This window comes from Phoxinus phoxinus (genome assembly GCF_949152265.1).
Source record: "Phoxinus phoxinus genome assembly, chromosome: 9".
Classification (NCBI taxonomy): domain Eukaryota; kingdom Metazoa; phylum Chordata; class Actinopteri; order Cypriniformes; family Leuciscidae; genus Phoxinus; species Phoxinus phoxinus.
The window spans coordinates 8,583,247-8,600,711 of NC_136884.1; the positions used below are offsets into that span (position 1 = coordinate 8,583,247).

At 38.3% G+C, this 17,465-nt stretch overlaps 1 protein-coding gene across 2 annotated transcripts in view; it reads right to left on the reverse strand.

Annotated features, from left to right (window-relative positions):
- Positions 1–1,247: 1,247 nt before the first annotated feature.
- The window catches only part of hmga2 (high mobility group AT-hook 2), a 29,415-nt gene continuing 13,197 nt past the window's right edge, over positions 1,248–17,465 (reverse strand). Inside the window, exons 4-5 of one of the 2 annotated variants that reach the window (XM_079622899.1) lie at positions 7,611–7,643; positions 1,248–5,357 (exon numbers count right to left, since the gene is read on the reverse strand). In XM_079622899.1, coding sequence (XP_079479025.1) covers positions 5,310–5,357; positions 7,611–7,643 — 81 coding nt within the window. In that variant the 3' untranslated portion in view covers positions 1,248–5,309. The remainder of the gene's footprint in view (positions 5,358–7,610; positions 7,644–17,465) is intronic. The other variant, XM_079622900.1, reaches the window with a different exon arrangement.

The window sequence follows — 17,465 nt, forward strand, 5'->3', positions numbered from 1 at the left end:
GTGAAAGAGGAACAGGAGAGGGAGGAGGGAAAAAAAAAAAGCAGTCGTCTAAATTCCGTAACATTGTGTACCTTATACATATAGCCTCTGTGTTTCTGAATGTGCTGTCCCACTGTCCTGCCCTAGAATGACATGTGACACTTCAGTGCTGGCTTGTATGTGTATGTGTGCTTTAAGGAAGGAATTAGGGTTCCTAATAAAATGTGCAAGAGTAAATTTGACCTATAAGGAAAAGTTCTTCAGACAAATGATTTAAAACACATCAGTTGAAGACTTGTGGGAACCTTACTGCACACTTAAAGTCAGCATGAAATGAAAGTTGGGATAGTATTTTCTTCTGTGACGTATATTGGCTTTTCGAACGAGAAAAAATAGGGCTGGCCATGAATTTGTCCATTTGGAATTGATTGAAAGCAACAGGATATCATCAATATTCAAAGAGAAACGGTGAATTTCGCCAATTTGAGTAAAGATGCGGTCACATTTACCATAGCTCATTTCAATGGGAATTTGCAAGTTCGAGAGTTTCGGCTGAAAAGTCCCTCATGCAGATTTCTCTCACGTTCAAGTTGATCAAGCGAATTTGCCTGACCAAAGCTGCTCAGTTTGAAAGTGCTTCGGTACACCATTGACAACGAACCCTTTTTTGCCTGCAAAATTTCACTGAAACATCACTGTAACTGCAACTTAAAAAGGCGCAGTCACATTAATGAAAAAGGTCTAATTGTCAATAATGTCCACTAAGCAAGGCTCACACAGAAATCTCTTTCAAATCAAATTTTTTTTTTGGTCTACGCAGCAAAATCGTCCCAAAGAACATAAATCCGATGCAATATCTGAAAATGACTGGATTTCGTCAACGACTTTTCTACGAATAAAGGTAAAAGTGACTGCATCATAACAGAGATCGGTAGCACTGTGAGCAGAGCTCAACTTCATGCAAATGAGTAGCGAAACAATGCACCGACCAATGGGAGTACAGACAGTGATTGACATACCAACATCTAAAATCAAATGGATTCTGATTGTTTCAGTTTATTTGGTTAATGACCTGGCCTTTTAATCACAGTCAGTGTGAAAGGGGCGTCAAAGAACTGAAAGTACCTTGAACGCAATGTAAATAAAACCAAATGAATAAATGCGAAGGAGATGTGGTTGTAACAAATTTTGCTATGACATTTGTCGATAAAGCATGCAGTGTTAATACTGACTTCACACACAACAATGATCACAGGCACCTTTTTTTATTGTGCTGAATAAAGAGGTGGATATGTATAAAGAGGACTTTTTTTCTAATACGTTTCTTTTTTTGTCCTTTTTTTTTTGTTTAAACAAGCAAGCAATTTTAAGTGAAATCACAAACAGCAATACTAAGTGAAACAGCCATAATTGTTAGCAAAACAAGTTATATCAAGTGAAGAAAGCTGAGAGTAAACACCTAGTGATACTTTTCCATCTCCACAGCTGCAGAAATGACAAAACATTGCATAATGTAAGACGTTTTAAAAACAAGTCAAATTGTCCAGTCTTACCTAACTTGTGGCTGAGGCAGAGAGGTACAGTCTTATATAAAAAAAATCCCCCCCAAAACACACAAAAATAAACTATGAATATATATTTTATTTATATATAAATTTAAAACTTTACGCCGTTCTCTCTGGACTCAGGCACCTGAATTTAAGCAGATAGTAAGTTTGAAAAATGAGGTAACAGGAGGCCCTCTTGGAGGTAGAAAAGTGTATTCGATTGTACTAGAACATGTTGTCATAAAAAATACAACTTCATCTTCATTAAGACACCCAGAGCTGAAAGCACATGAACAGTGGCTCCTGTGGATACACATTCAAACCAACATAGGAAGCATATAAACACAATGCCAAGTTTCAGGGCTGAAAGCGGTGCACCTTATGACAGATCGCTCTGCTATAACAGTGCCATTATACGCCGATCTACTGAAAACGACCTCAAAACAGCGTTAAAAAGCAACAACCGCTGAGGTCGAGTCGAGACACGCCGTCCTTCCACTTAAGCGAGTGACTGTTACATCTGTTGAACTCGTAGGAGAGTAAAGAAGCGGTCCGATTCGAAGACTGACACTTTTACAAGAACTGTAACCATTTAGGTAGTAGCATTACAGTGTTTGAGCAACGTTTAATGTTGGTTTGTGGCAAAAGCCAAGCTGCCGCATATAAAGACGGTCATTACATGCCATTGTAAGTTCAAGGGGCATGCCAACAGTTCCATTAGCTTCCTCTGAGGCTCTACCTCAGGCCCAGTTGAGATTACCATGTTAACATTTCTTAAGGTTTTCATGGTGACAGGCTGAAAAGGTGTATTCTTTCACTACATAAGCATTACATATACATCTGTTTGAACCATACAAGAAAAGAAAATCACATTTGTGTAAAGTACACACAAAAAAAAAAACGCTAATCAAGTATATCTCAATATCTACTAATTTTTCAAAAACATATTCATATATGCAATATACAAAACCCGAACATATTTTTTCAAAACCTGAAAGAGCGTTTCAAGTTTCTTTTGTTGTTTTTTTAGTTTTTCATGTGATGTGTATTTTGTGTGTGCATGTGTGTATGTGTGTGTGTGTGTAGTTGCTTTCTTTTAGCACCTTCTCCCAGCTGAACTAAAATGAAACAAAAATCTAATTTGTAAAACAGGATTTTGTGCAGTCCTAAAGTCTTTTTCAGTACACATCATTTGAATCCGTACTGAAAGAAACCAGGCAACAACCAAAAAAAAAATAAACTTTCCATTTTCAAGACTGGAGGTAGGTATTTGTCAGCTGATTATTAGTCCATTTTTATCCTTTTCTTTTTGAGGTACATATCTGAATAGTACATAGGGAACTAAAAATTCAGAGCAATAGTGGAGAGGGGAAAAAAAATAGAGAGAGAAAAGAGAAATTAATTCGCAACAATATCATTTAGTGTCATACAAGCACTTGATCCTTAGAAACCATTGAGTAAATCAGTACAAAATATATATTCAAGTTAAAAATTTAAAACAGACATCCCAGCTGCAGAGACAGAGTGTCTAGTTACAAATGTCAGATATATGCTGATGTGAAAAAAGAAAATTAACTAGAACAAACACAGTAATTTTTTTCCCTTAGCTGCATGATTAGTTCTACATTTGACTACAGACCTCAGAATTCAGTTATTACCTGCCCGACTCTCACAAAAAACATTTGCAGAGCGTTCGCCTGCCCTTAGACAAGGGTCGCTTTCAACATTGGCACTCGCTGCCATCCCCTGCTTTGTAATGAGAACTCTACAGCAGCGCGCGTCTTTTTGAGCTGGTTTGCTGGTTGAAGAAATCAGAGGTAGTTTTGAAACGGTGAGGAGATATTGCATTGGTGACAGCGCTGGCGTACTTTAGGATCCGCCAAATACCGTTCGACGCCCGTCGCTGCGGTTCAGGTATTTTTGTGTGTAATGAGGTATAGTGTGGTTTTGTTCCTGTGGTTTGGGTGTTTCTTGAGGTTTAGGTCTTGACTGAGTTGATACATTTCCCTTTCACTGAATTTGTCAAAAAATTATGTTCTTAAAGCTATGCCATACAAGAAAATAAAAACTCAATTATGTACACGTATGTTAATTATGCAAAGCCAAAGTCACGAAGGTATGTACAGTAGAACTACTGTTCTGTAGTAATGATAAAAACGGTCTCCCACCGATACATTTAATGTTTGCAGTAATCAGTTTGGGAGAAAAAAAAAAAAAAATCACCACCAAGGACATGAGGGACATGGATTTGATACTAAAGGGATAATTCACCCCAAAAATAAACATTCTGTCATTATTTACTCGTTCTAAACCCATAACGCATTACAAGTAACACAAGTTACGTAATAAGATTTCTTTTTAAGTAACTGGTAAAGTAATGCATTACTATTACATTTACAATACAATATTTGAGTTACTTATTCAAATAAGCAACACAAAAAATGAAACTTTACATTTGCCAAAAATAGAACTTATCTTATTTATTTATTTATTCTGTTATTTAACCAACAAACAAGCCCAGCCGAGGTGAGATAGTGTAATGCATTACTTTTAAAAGTTACTTTTCCCAACACTACCCATATGACTTTCTTTTTTTCTGTAAGCATGATGTTTTTAAGAATATTCACGCTGCTCTTTTCCATACAATGAATGGTGAAAGCTACAAAAAAGCACAATAAAAGTGGTCCGTATGACTCATGCACTATATTTCAAATCATAGGACAGCTTTGGGTGAAAAATAAATTGTAATTCAAGATCTATACAGGTGGAGCTAGGGAAGGTGGAGGGCTTCTGAAAGCGAGCTGCAGACCGCTAACAGCAAACAATGCCAAGTATTTGAATGTTAAGAAGCAAGCTCATTGGCTGCTGATGCCACAGAGACCAATCAGCTGCGCTATGTAGATAACGATGTGATCGCAAACACATTTAGTTAAGGACCAATCAGCCTGCGCCATATAAAGCTTCATGACAGAACTTTGTCTTTGTTATGCACTGAAACACTTCCTTGACAGCCACCATTCACTTTTTTTTAGTGTATAGAAAAGACCAGTTTGGACATTCTTTGTATAATCTCCTTTTGTGTTCCACGAAAGAAACATAATTTAGAAAAAACGATAGGGTCAGTAAATAATCACAGAATATAATTTTTGAGGTATCCACTTCAGTAACTAATAGGGTAAAGGTTCTGGTTGCAGTTTTAAGGCAAATGCTTTTAAAGCTCACTTTCATTTTGGTCAAAACCTCAAAATGAAGTGGACAGAGAAGGGAAATGGTCTATTTTAACTGTCTTTGGTGGTACCGTACTGTAAAAAAGGGGGTTCTTGTGCGAATGGGTGTGTCCATTCAAAGCTCCACCCAGATATAGGAAGCACTACATGTTGAATGACAAAACCAGACAGTTTCACCTCCAATGTAGCCTGGAAAATCAGTCAACAAGAGTGTGTGTGGCAAAAAAGAACAGCTGTAGCACATATTGTGTGTTTAACCCCTGCACCTTTGTGCTTACAACAGTTTGTGGGAAGTGGAAACAGCAAGGCGGCTCCAATTGTCATCTGCAAGATGTTTGTTTGCATTTGCGTCTTTTTTCGGGTTGCGCTCTGAGGTGTTGTGTGTGTTTATCACAAAACGAAGCCAGACCAAAATAAACGAATGAGGGAAAACGAAAATAAACAAATGAAAACGATCAAACGAAAAGTGTGAAGTCAATAATAAGTGGTCAAGGCAGTCTTTTCCCTTGGAGAGAGCTGACAGCTGGATGAGGTAGAGGTAAAATCCTGTGGTTGCTTAGTCCTCTTCTGGCTCCGCCTCCTCCTCCTCCTCCTCTTCTTCTTCCTACAAAACACAACAGTGGTTGCTCATCAGTCACCACAAAAAGACTGCTGCAAAGCAGAACACGGCTGTGTGCAAATGTTTGACTGAAAGCACCCAGACAGGCTGAAATAGTGCCATTATTAGCATTTATATTTTCCTTTTTTGTTATTGTTTTGGTTTCGAATGTTCTTTTTTCATGAGCTTAGACAGTGAACGTCCCACAGCTGCTGCCAGGATGACCACCATTGAAAGGCTTTGAATGGGGGCTGGGGAGACGCTTGGCTTTGGGCACTTTTCAGAATGAAATGGATTTCATTTTCCACATGGCTTCATTTTATTTGGAAAGGCTAACTGACACAATTTATAACCCTCTTCTTTTCCCAAGCCGCTGTGTTGCTCCCATTCAGGGGAAAGGCCGTGGCAAAAGCCTGTCTGCATTATAAGAGCCAAACTCCATTCATTAGTGCGGCAGACACTTCAGCTGTGAAGGACCAGCTAAGCGCTACCATGTGTGACATGGGCGAGTGAAAGAATGAAGAAAGAAAAAGAAAACTCTTTAATCATATTCCGACACCCCCAGCCACCAATCGTGCTTCCAACTGAAGTGCCACACAGACCAGAAAATACCAGCTTAGTTCTTATTTGCTTGAATGGAACATCAGATTTCTTTTGGCAGTTTGCTCTATTTTAAGTGATACATTTTTAGGAATTCTAAAATTCTTTTGTATGGATTTGTTCTGAACATTCCTCTTTTTTTATCTAAATAGTTAAATGACATTCTCATGCATTGCTTCCTGAAAAAGTAGGATTACCACACGCTTGGTTTAACCATCACCAACAAGGAGAAAAGATGGTTCAGCGATAGTAATTAAACCCCCCTGTTTTGGGTTTATGGCGGATCGTTGGTTCCCTTTGAAGTTTAGGGAAATTGAACACACCATATTAACAAAAACAATACTATTAGTAGTATTATTAGAGATGTGCAAAACAACATAACATAGATTAGTCAGTAGGTTGCGTGATCAATGTGTTGATTAATTAGGCTAAGGCACATGCGTTGACATGAGACATTTTTAAAAGTGACTAAAAGTTTAAACTTATAATGGATCCTCATGGTGTGAGATGCTTAAAAAACAGTGGCCAAAAATGTTTGTTCAACATTTATTTAAACAAGTGCCGGTAGTTTTGCCTTCCATATCAGAGATACCATCTCGGACTACCTATAGATAGCAGTGCAGTGTGTGTGAGCACGTGTATGTTGGACCCTCCAGTATGCCGCAAAGCCATCAGGGTCTGTGCGTTCCCACATAGCATCAAATCAGGCCTCAGTTATGCATTCACACTGTAAACTGGTCCGCACCAGCGAACAAGAGGAGGTGAGCAGATTCCTGGTAAATGTGTGGAAGATTGTGTGGGGGAGTGAGAAATTGCCCGGTTGTCTTTTCTTCTTTGGGTCTTTCTACTCTATACTATCAACTCAGCAAACATCATTAAATCAAGTGATGGCATTTTGTCAGCATTGGTGACATGAGAAAGTTAAATATATGAATATTTAAAGCATTTTCACACAGAGTCAGAGTTAATTTTTTCAAAATATCATTATTTTTTTTAACAGTGAATAGGTATAATTGTTGTTTATTAATATTTTATACAGAGATGTCAATTAATAAAAAAGTAACTGAATTAATTGCATGGTATGCTAATTAAACGAATAATTACATATATAAATATAGAAAGTGTCGATAAAAAGTAAATATACGGTTAGATTTATTTTAATTTTTTCACATTAGCAGCCAGCATATAGGCAGACTGCTGTCTTTCTTTTCTTCCTGAGCACATTAAAGCAGCGCTGCGCACAGACAGAGACTTTAGAGTCGACTCCATTGTTAATTCGCTGAAGGAATTTTGACAAGAGAGGAAAAAAGGGGCAACTCTTCAAAACTAATCCCGTCTGCCAGATTGCATATCCATCTGTGAGCGGATGAAACCAAAGAAGACTGGGATTCCACACATAGTGCTATAGGATTTACATTAGCCTTAACCATGCAGGTCTCTCATCAAACCAGAATTATGTCCCCATTTCACAAACTTGGGGTTTCTGAGGACTTTGTAAACCCAAACAGCCAATACCCTTCCTCAGACAATCATCCTCAATATAGTTCTGCAAGCTGCCATCCCCTTCTAGCCAATTGGACTTTCATATAATATACATTTATATGTGCATGTCAACCTGCTGTATTAATTATACATGGTGCAAGATTTTATTTGACATACCTGAGCGGGCTTTTCCTGAACCACTTGCTGTGGCTGAAAGACAAAAAGAGAAACAATGACTTTATGAATGCAATAAATAACTGCCACAGTGAGAATACATTTCATTTGGATTTTGATTAATGCATTAGGAACATAAACATACTCATAGTTCCTATTAATGATTTAAGATCACTGAAACCATGACAGGAGAAAGTATTTTCCTTAAAATACTTTTAAATGTATTTTTAAATTTATACAATGAGATCACGACAAAACACTTATCCCTAAATAGTATTAAGAATGATAGGACACATGTGCACATACAGGGATGCACGCAGCAGTGCCTCCACAGTGCCAAGATTGCAGTATACAATGCCCAGATTGTGCCCTACTCGCATTACATCATAAACGCTAAGTGCTGCCACCCCACAGGAAGTGCTTCTAAGACCGGAGCTTGACAGCTGAGGAGTCCTCCGCTGTTCTGAGAGCCAGGCAAAAATAAAACCCTGAGAGTCCAGTGTTTGGAACCAAAGCCAACCACTGCCGATTACACACACACACACACCATTTGGGATTGTTGGGAGCAGCTGGTGTGTTTTGTGCCAGCTCTCCCTAGAATGCTATCAGGCTGTAACACAGTAAATGTCAACACCGGATGGAAGCAGGCGAAGAATGCAGCTGGCGATAAAGGGAAATTGGGAAAATGATGCACACATTCCAAATGGGATGGACGGAACACAAATATACTTTGCAGGCGGCAATAGATATGGAGGAGGAGGAGAATTCCAACACCTTCCTGATTGCATCTATTTACAAACACATGAAATACAAGATGCCATCTGCACTTTACGACTAACAGATGACCCAGGATGTCAAAACTGCACTGTGTTACATCACTAATGATACTGTACATGCACAAAAGCACCAAATTTGCACCGTTGTACCAAAAACTCAAGCATATGAAAGACCCATTTCTTGTTGGCACTGAACTTGTTACCAGGCACACATAAACCCAGACCCCTCTTGCCCTTCTACCACAGACTTGTCTTTCACAAGACTGAGCTCTCTCTTTGAAGTCATTACCCTGACACACCAAATCACTTCTGCAAACTCGGGTGAGATGAGGCCTAGAGGAGAGCTGGATGACTGTGGGACTCTCTGGTGCTGCTGTGCATGACATGCACTAAAAGAGTATGTATGTTCCTAAAAAGCTGAAGACCCAACAGCCATCTTCAGAGAGCCCTCCACAGAGCGGATTTTTCTCTACAGATCAATACTAACAGCCAGTGTCAGAAAAACGGCTCTCCATAACCTAATCTGTGTGTCCTGTACTGGGTATGTTCTGATTGGGCCACAGTAAAAAAAAGAATACATTTGACCTAAATTGTATATTTACTTTACTTATAATTGGATAAAAGGAAGGTACCACAAAAATAAGCATAAAATCATTCTTTTATACATCTAGTTAGGACCAAATAAGGGGAGGGTATGACTCCATCGGATATAGGCTATCAGGTGACATGGAAAAAGCTCTCAGACACTATTTGTGTCCCAGCGGTAAATTTGGGGTAATCGTTTAGAGATACATTTAGCCATCAGGTCCTGCATATCCAAATGTCTTATTAGATACCTTGTGGACAAAAACTCTCATAAATCAACTCATTCCTCACTGTTTGTGTATAAGGTGGCATGTTTCTCTTCTGTTCTCTGCTCTGTACGGATCTGGATTTAATGTAGGAAGGCATGCTCAGTGACCAGGGAAACTAACTGGTGTGAAAAGCTCATATTCTTGTGTGAACACTGTCTTTAGTTGTGTATCGAGTTAAATGCTGTGAAAGGTTATGTGGAAATGTGATTAATGACCTCAGGACCTACATTAAAAATATGAATTGCTTAGTGGCTATAAACTAAGCAGGTATATATCATTTTAATGATATGATATAATTTAATCAAATATTTGTATATATTAAAATATATTTTTATATATTTGTTGTATATATTAGTATTTCTATATTATATTTATTTGTATTTTTATATATATAAATGTTTATATCAGCCGAAATCCTATCCATTCTTTACTTGTTGAGAATCACTCATTTAATTTTAGAAGACTTAATTGCTCTTATTTGTGAGCGTACCGTCAAAGCCTTGTCTGTGGTATATAAACAAATCATTTAATTCACATGAATAAAAATAATTTAACAACAAAGAGTTTTTACATATACGTTTCAAATTAGATCCCATGTGCAAATATGAAGGCTGTTAAAATGGAGGAATGCCGAACCATTTGCAGTGACATTTGAACAGCTTTGCTTTTCAGTAGGTGAACTTCCAATGTAAAGGCTTGCGTTTACAAGCGAACAGAAACTGCACTCTGCAGAGGTTGTTAAGGTCATTCAATTTTTATGCCAACATGAGAACAGAGCAACTGCCTAAATATTATTTTAAGTTGTAAGTAAGTCACATTCAGCGTGCATCACAAAAATGTGAGGCTACATTGCAGTTGGCGTGATTGACTGTGACCAGAAGTGTCCTACAGCATTTAAAGCCAAAGATGTAACTGCATACCAAATGCAAAAACCCATTCCAGTTGACCACTCGATGTTTTTGGTGGTCACAGCTTTGATTAAAACCATTTATATGAATATACAGGTTGATTTGCACACTCCACATTGCTTCTATCTCACATTTAAAGAAATGCACCTATATGAGAATCTAAACACATCCTGATGGAATCTCAAGCCTTTTCTCACTGAAGTGACAGATTAATGAGCAATACACCAGTTAGAGTGAGTTTCCAAGCTCTCAACACTGCAGTGCCAACTGGCCTCGGAGTTCATTGCTTGCCACAACCCGCCACATTGGAAACAAGTTCTACTGTGAATTATTTTCCAGCCAGAGTTACGCATGCCTTGAAACAAGGAAAACGGAGACACCCACTGCGCTCAGGAATGATAACACTGATGAACAGTATCTCCAAAATAAAAAACAATGGCAAAATGGTAGAAAAGAATGTGGCATCCTTCTTTTTTTTCTGTTGGGAAGTGAATAACAGAGTTGTTCACACAAAAATCACCATAATATTTTTTATTTGTTTAAAAAAAGGTTTGGAACAACGAGAAATATCATGATTCAGTTTTCATTTTTGGCTGAACTATACCTTTTATGTTTCTTTAAATAGGTAGTACTACATCTTACTTCAGGCACAATTCCTCCCTTTTCAGTACGAGACATTTCTTTTTTTATTGAGGAGTTAAAATAATAAGATAAGCAACATCTTCGACATCCAATTAAATCCTGTCTGGACTGGCGGCCTCTTTTAAAGTTGTGCTAACCTTGACGACACAATCAGTCAGTGTGTTCTCCAAAAATGATGAAGCGGGTCTGAGATTTTTCCAAGAGAAGGATGTGTGGGTGTACTCTTGGACCAGAAAACCCACAATTCCTTAACTTAGCATCTAAATCTTGAGGCTTAGGAAGAAAATGGCGTGGCAAACTCTCTTCTTGTTAAGATTATTGTCATTAAATACTCCAGCAAATACTCGGATTTCGAATAATCTTCCAGTACACATTCTGCATCAAAAGGTGATTCATATTGTTGTAGAAATGTTTTCTTGCTGCCATGGTCTCTGATCCTGCTTTGAATGGAGGGAGGATCTTTCAAATAAATTATTGATGACTGGAAAGTATGTTTGGTAGACATGGTTTAAGAGATGCTTCATTCTTAAAGAATGCAAAGAGGTCTTTGGGCCAGTTACACAAAGACATTATGTAATGGTTGCAAGTCAGCCTCTGGCACAGGTACCTGGGGACAAAAACCTGGGAGCGTGCAGCTGCACGTCTCGGCAGCTCCAGAACAGAGCGTGCCGGAGCAGAGCAAAGCCAAGCTACTGCTCTTAGGACCTGGCATGTCTTACCAAAACCATTCTCTGCGCCAAGAGTCATTTACTAAAAGCTTTGCACTGTGGGGAATCCCTCTCTGCTCTTACAAGAAATGCACTGGAGATGTTTATGTCTCTCTCTCTCTCTCTCTCTCTCTCTCTCTCTCTCTCTCTCTCATTCACTGCCCCTGGGATATTTTAATCTTTGTCATAACAACAAAAAAACGGAGGACATCTATATCTGAAATCTCTTTAGATTTGATGTCTTAGTATGAGGTGGAATTTTACATTGGGAAACCTTACATTTTTGTCTTTAAGCTTCTTTAATAAAACAATTAGTTGAATAAACAATTAAATGAATCTGCAAAAACCAAGAATTTTATTTAAAATTGATGCTGCACTACATCCACACCAACTCTCTTTATATTTATGCAAACTTTATCCCACAGGACTATACTTTTGAGGAGTATAAACTCGCTGAGCACATCTACACCAGGTGGAAGTATGAACAGTAAAATAAGCACCATTTTAACCATTTTATTAATGATTAGACCTAAAGAGAATATGCACCAGAAGTCCTCAGAAAACTCAGAATTGGGCCAGAATTCTCCCACCCCTGGCAAGTTAATTTATACATTGTTTGGCTAATTTGTACAAATTTGATACTCTCATTTCCACCTAACCAGAGATGATACACATTAGTTAACTAAAATCGTTAACTAAATCACGGCCAAAGGAGTATACTTAGTTTGAAAGGCTTGCGCGCTCAACTGTGCGCGAGACGAAGCGGAACACGTAAAATGAAGTATACCCAGGCCTTAATAGCATATAAATAATACTACATTTTACTTTGTTTAAACTGAAAACTGCTTGATTTTGTCATACAAAATATAAGTTCATGTTTGTTTGTTTTTCTGTCAAAGTATCTGTAATTTGCTCTGTTGCAAATTTTGGCTGAAAACCATTGGTGTTGGCATTTTCAGCTTACAAAATGTTGGTGCATCCCTAGTGTAGTGCTCTCAGCTTCATACAATAAATTTTCATGTGTTTAAATGAGCAGACATTTGTTCCTATTTTCCCTCAAAATAAGCAGAAAAGGTCTGCAGGTTACATCTGAGCCTATGAATGTCCAAATGCGTACTGTTACAGAGGCACTTTAACATGGTACAGCACATGAGACCCTTTCCTGCCCATATTCATTTTACCTGACTGCCTGGTAAAATAAAGAGGGAAAGTTTAGAAAAATGGAATGCAGCTCACATTTGCTTTAAACTTATATGGCTAACATATGTTTTGCGTTTGTGGAGAAAAAAAAGCCCTTACTTGAACATAGTCTCCTTAGGGCTGCTGACAAGAATTCCACAAAGACAGGAAACATAAAAAAACACTCTGCTTGATTTGATGAGGCAAACTTATCCAAGGACTCCCTCACTAGAGGCGGACCCCACAGACGAGCCACCCAGTAACTGCACCCCCTCTGCTCCTATGAATAAAGGCCACATGTTCTGTTAAACTGGAGGTGGAAGTGGGGAAAACAAGCCAGACATCTCCAGGGTACAGGGCCACAGCACTGGCTTTGTGATCTCCCGTGGAATGCCTTCACCGGTTCGGCCGAATCTGAAAGGATTCTGGGTCTGAAAGCACCCCTACCCACCGCTCCGCTCACACATCCCTTCTCGGACTCCAAATGAAGCACCCTCCCCAACCAAACAGTGCTGTGAATGCCACCTATCAGAGCCGGGCTAAACCCTGCGATTAGGGGGAATTTGCCGAAGGGCCCTTTGTAGAAGAGAAAAATGTCTGCCAGAGCAAGGAATGTGGAAAATTCCTGGCAGGACAAGCAGCCTTTTGTTAGAAAGGTTTTTTTTTTTTTTGGGAGGTGGGGGTGGGGGTGGGGGTGCTCTGGAGGGAAAGAAAAGCGCAGACAAATTGGATCTGGTCCGTTTGGGAGCCTCTGCTGTTTGAAGTGAAATCAGTTCCCAGAGTCTCTCAAAGGAGAGAGGAAGAGAAGGGAGAGGGGTGGCGGGGGTCAGCACAGAAATTCAGGTTTTTAATTCAGTTTCACAAAACTTTCCAGTTTTGAGGGTTTTTTTTCCTGCTCTTGAGGCTCTGTGCTCTTTATTGGGAACTGAGTCAACACCTCAATTGGTCCAATCCCATGCGTTAAATACTTAAAATATGGGTTTATAGATCTCAATCTCCTTGCCAAAGTCGGTTTCTATTCTACTAAATATTCCAACTCAATCAATAGAAAAAAGAAAAATAAATTGGTCAACAAACTTGTTATTTCCATAATATTAATAATAATGTAAACACAATGTATACACGTTTGTAGTTTGCCTGTCAACTGAATAAATTATAACAATGATAATGATAAAATATTAATAAATAAACACCAAATATGATATTACGGTAAATGATTAAAAATATATATGAATAATTCTAATTTCATTAATAATAATATTATAAATAGTATTTTTTTATTATTAGTCAATACTTCATAATTTCAAAATAATATATATTACATAAAATATTTACATGCACTATATATACTAACACACACACACACACACACAAAAAAAAAAACCCACACACAAATATATTACATATATAAAGGCCCAGACATTGTTCAAAATACTTTCTGTTTGTGTTATAAAGAGTGACTGCAGAGGTAGAGTTTATGCTTTAAAGTGACTGTAACATGTTGTCATGGAAATTTCCTGCATATGCCTGGACGTCAGTGAAAGAATGTATGTGCGCAACCCTCTATGTGAACCGCTTCCCTAGCACACGGCCATATCATGATAAAGGCCTTGTGTCGCAGAGGTGTCACCATCAATAATGTATGTCACATACCTTATCCTGTTCATCCAAACACAAAGGTTTCCTGTCTTCCTCACACTCTCCCTCTCCCACTTTTCCTTTATTTGTTCACATTACAGCACCACGCCAGCATTGATACTGCCATTATGGATTGATTAATTAAGTGCCAATTATAAGATATAGCTGTTGAGTACAAATGATTGCAATGTGCTGTTAATGTCATAGTTAACAAACAAACCAAAAAATATGACTTTAAAAAAAAAAAAATTATTGAAACTTGTTTTTTTCCCTCTGTTTGTAAGTAAAGCTTTTATTGGAATACCATGCACACACTGTAGCTTATATTAGCCAATCAGAAACCTTGAAGGTCATTCTTTGGAAACCTCAACCAATGGCACGGCATGTTCAGACAACATGCATGGGTTCTGGTCAATTAGAAATAAAGTGTGTGTTTTACAGAATGTTTCACAAACTTGTTCTGAATAATTGTTCCACATTAAATGTATCTATAGAAACCAATTTCAGCCAGATAAGAAAGAAGAAATAGTTTAGGTAAAACATAATAATGACATAAAAAGTCTAAATTAATTCCAACAAACCTAATCATATTTATGAGATGAAAAGTAAAAATGATAATATAAAAAGTAATTTATAAGATGAAAAGTCGACATTATGACAAGTCACAATAAGTATGTTGTTTTTTTATTTTAACTTATCTCATAACAAGGACTTAGTATGTCATAATTAAGATTTACAAGTTTTTCACAGAATGGGCTTCCATAAAAATACAGATTATAGGGAAAACAGATACAGTGTCGTGATGTTATAGAAGCCAGTTTCCAGGTAATTGAGACTTTATTTCTCACAAATTGCGACACTGTTTCTCATAAGTGAAACTCAATATTTTACCAATGTGACTATTTCTTAGCTTAATTTTATTTCACAATAACATTGTTCATTTTTTTAGATGGAAACAAGTTTCCATATGAGGTAAATTATGGCAATACAATTTTCCCCACAAGCTACAACATATTAATCTTCAAATTATAAAACAGAAATCAGTAGAACATTTAATCTCTCTAATATGTGGAAACCCATATAGACACATATGAGGTACACCATGTTATTATAATTGTGTTTTTCCCCAATGCTTTCTCTTACACATTTCTATCTCTCTGCCATTTCAATCTTTTGCCTCTCACATTCTCATCTCCGGAGCACCTATTGAGGCAGCTGTTATGGTCGCTAGCTCAGAGCAAAAATGATTAAAGCGCTTCCAGAAGCTGGAACAGGAAAGGAAGGGGGGGGGGGGGGGGGGCAGCGAGAGATGAGGGGAAGAGGTCACAGGGGTCACTGGTGGAAATCCGTTGAGGTGGTCCCAGCAAACTCCTGCTGTGTGAGTAGAGCCCCAAACTGAACACACGCCTCTATTGGCAGAAATTCAGCTTCTCGGGCCCCAGATAGTGAGGAAGAGTGAGATAGAAAAAGACACGTGAGGAGGGGAAAGGCTCCGGGGAATGCAGGGAATGAAGTAGAGATGTCCACTCTCTCTCTCTCTCTCACGCTGTATCTAACTCGCACAGCCGTCCAAGTGAAGGACAGGAGCGGATCCAAACCACAATGTAAACTAAGCTTTTGCAAGTGCATACTTCAAGACCCCAACTCCTGTCCAGGGTTTCAATAATTGCTAATAAAATGTTTGCAGCTCATTACAAAAATCCACTCACCATCCAACTACGACTAATTGGGAGAGTCTTGCCAAACGAAATCAAAACTATGAAAAGTAACTTTTCCGAACATGCTGTACAAACAAGAAGTTTGTTTTAACTCATGCACAAGACCTTATTATTTATGCTGGCAAACCATTAAATTGACAGAAAGGCACTTTAACTTTCAAAGTCAACATGACGGGATATTCACAACCCTGTTTAGTTCTGTAATGTCACATATTTGCGTGAAAGTTGAGTGAAACAAAGCCCCCAACGAGTTAATAATGTGTGGCAAAACTGGAATTGATTGGATCATGAATAGTGGGCATGACATATAAAAATGAATGAGAGCTTGTTGTCGACTGTGAAGGCGATAAAAATTGTCTCTCAATGTCAGAAAATATTACCTTTAGGAGTACAACAGCGGCAGAACTGTTAAAGGAACAATTTTCTACCTTAATTCACCCATAAAAGGTGCACATTAGTACCTTAGAGAGTATTAATATGTATCCTTAAGGTACTATTATGAACCCTTTCGGGTAATTAAGGGAACAAAGATGTCCCTGTTGTATTCCTAAAGGTAGGTACAAAACTTTCTAAGAGTAAAAAAACAGCCCACATTGGTTTGTTTCTTAATATCATAGCAATTATTGCATGGACTGTCATTCAATTATTACATCAACAATGACAGTACCCTGAAACAGTCTAAATAGTTATAATACATCGAAATACATAATATTACATTAACATTACTCTGGGTGAATCAAACAGAAAGAGAAGTCAGAGCAAGTTATAAAATTCTGATGAAATATATTTAAAAAAAAAACGTTTTAATAATGTGCCTTGATGAATCATGCATCAATAACATGTACTAAGAAAGTAAATAGGGTCAGTTTTAAATCCATGTTGACATAAACATAGTAGCCCACGTTGACACCCGTATGACTCAACATGGACTTCCAAAGTTGCGTTCTTCAAACATTTGGATTTGTTTACAAGTTTAAACAAAGCTGACAGCATCTTACTATTTCAGTCCCATCTAGTGGGGAATAGGAAATGCTAGGAATAAAAACAGGCTGAAAGACCAAGCCAAGCCACTGACTCAGAGCAGGACAGGACCTCAGCTGACTGCCGACTCTCCTGCCTAGAAACGCCGGGGGGCCAAGTACAATATTTTGCCCGGGAGGCTCACGAAGGCTATAAAAAGGTTTTGATGTTTGACACCAAATTCCCATCACAATACCCTCCTCCCACCTCACACATGGACACATTAAGAAAGGGAAGAAGGGGGGGAAAAAAAGAGAGAAAATATCTTTTCACACTTTGGCAGTGACTGAGGGTTTTCCGAGCCTCCCCACCAGATCGAGACTGTTGGATGACTCCCAATCGCGGCCCTTGTTCCCCCTCGAAACGCCGAGCGCCTCCCCTCATCCTTGCCAGACTCTCCCTCCCATTTCCCTCGG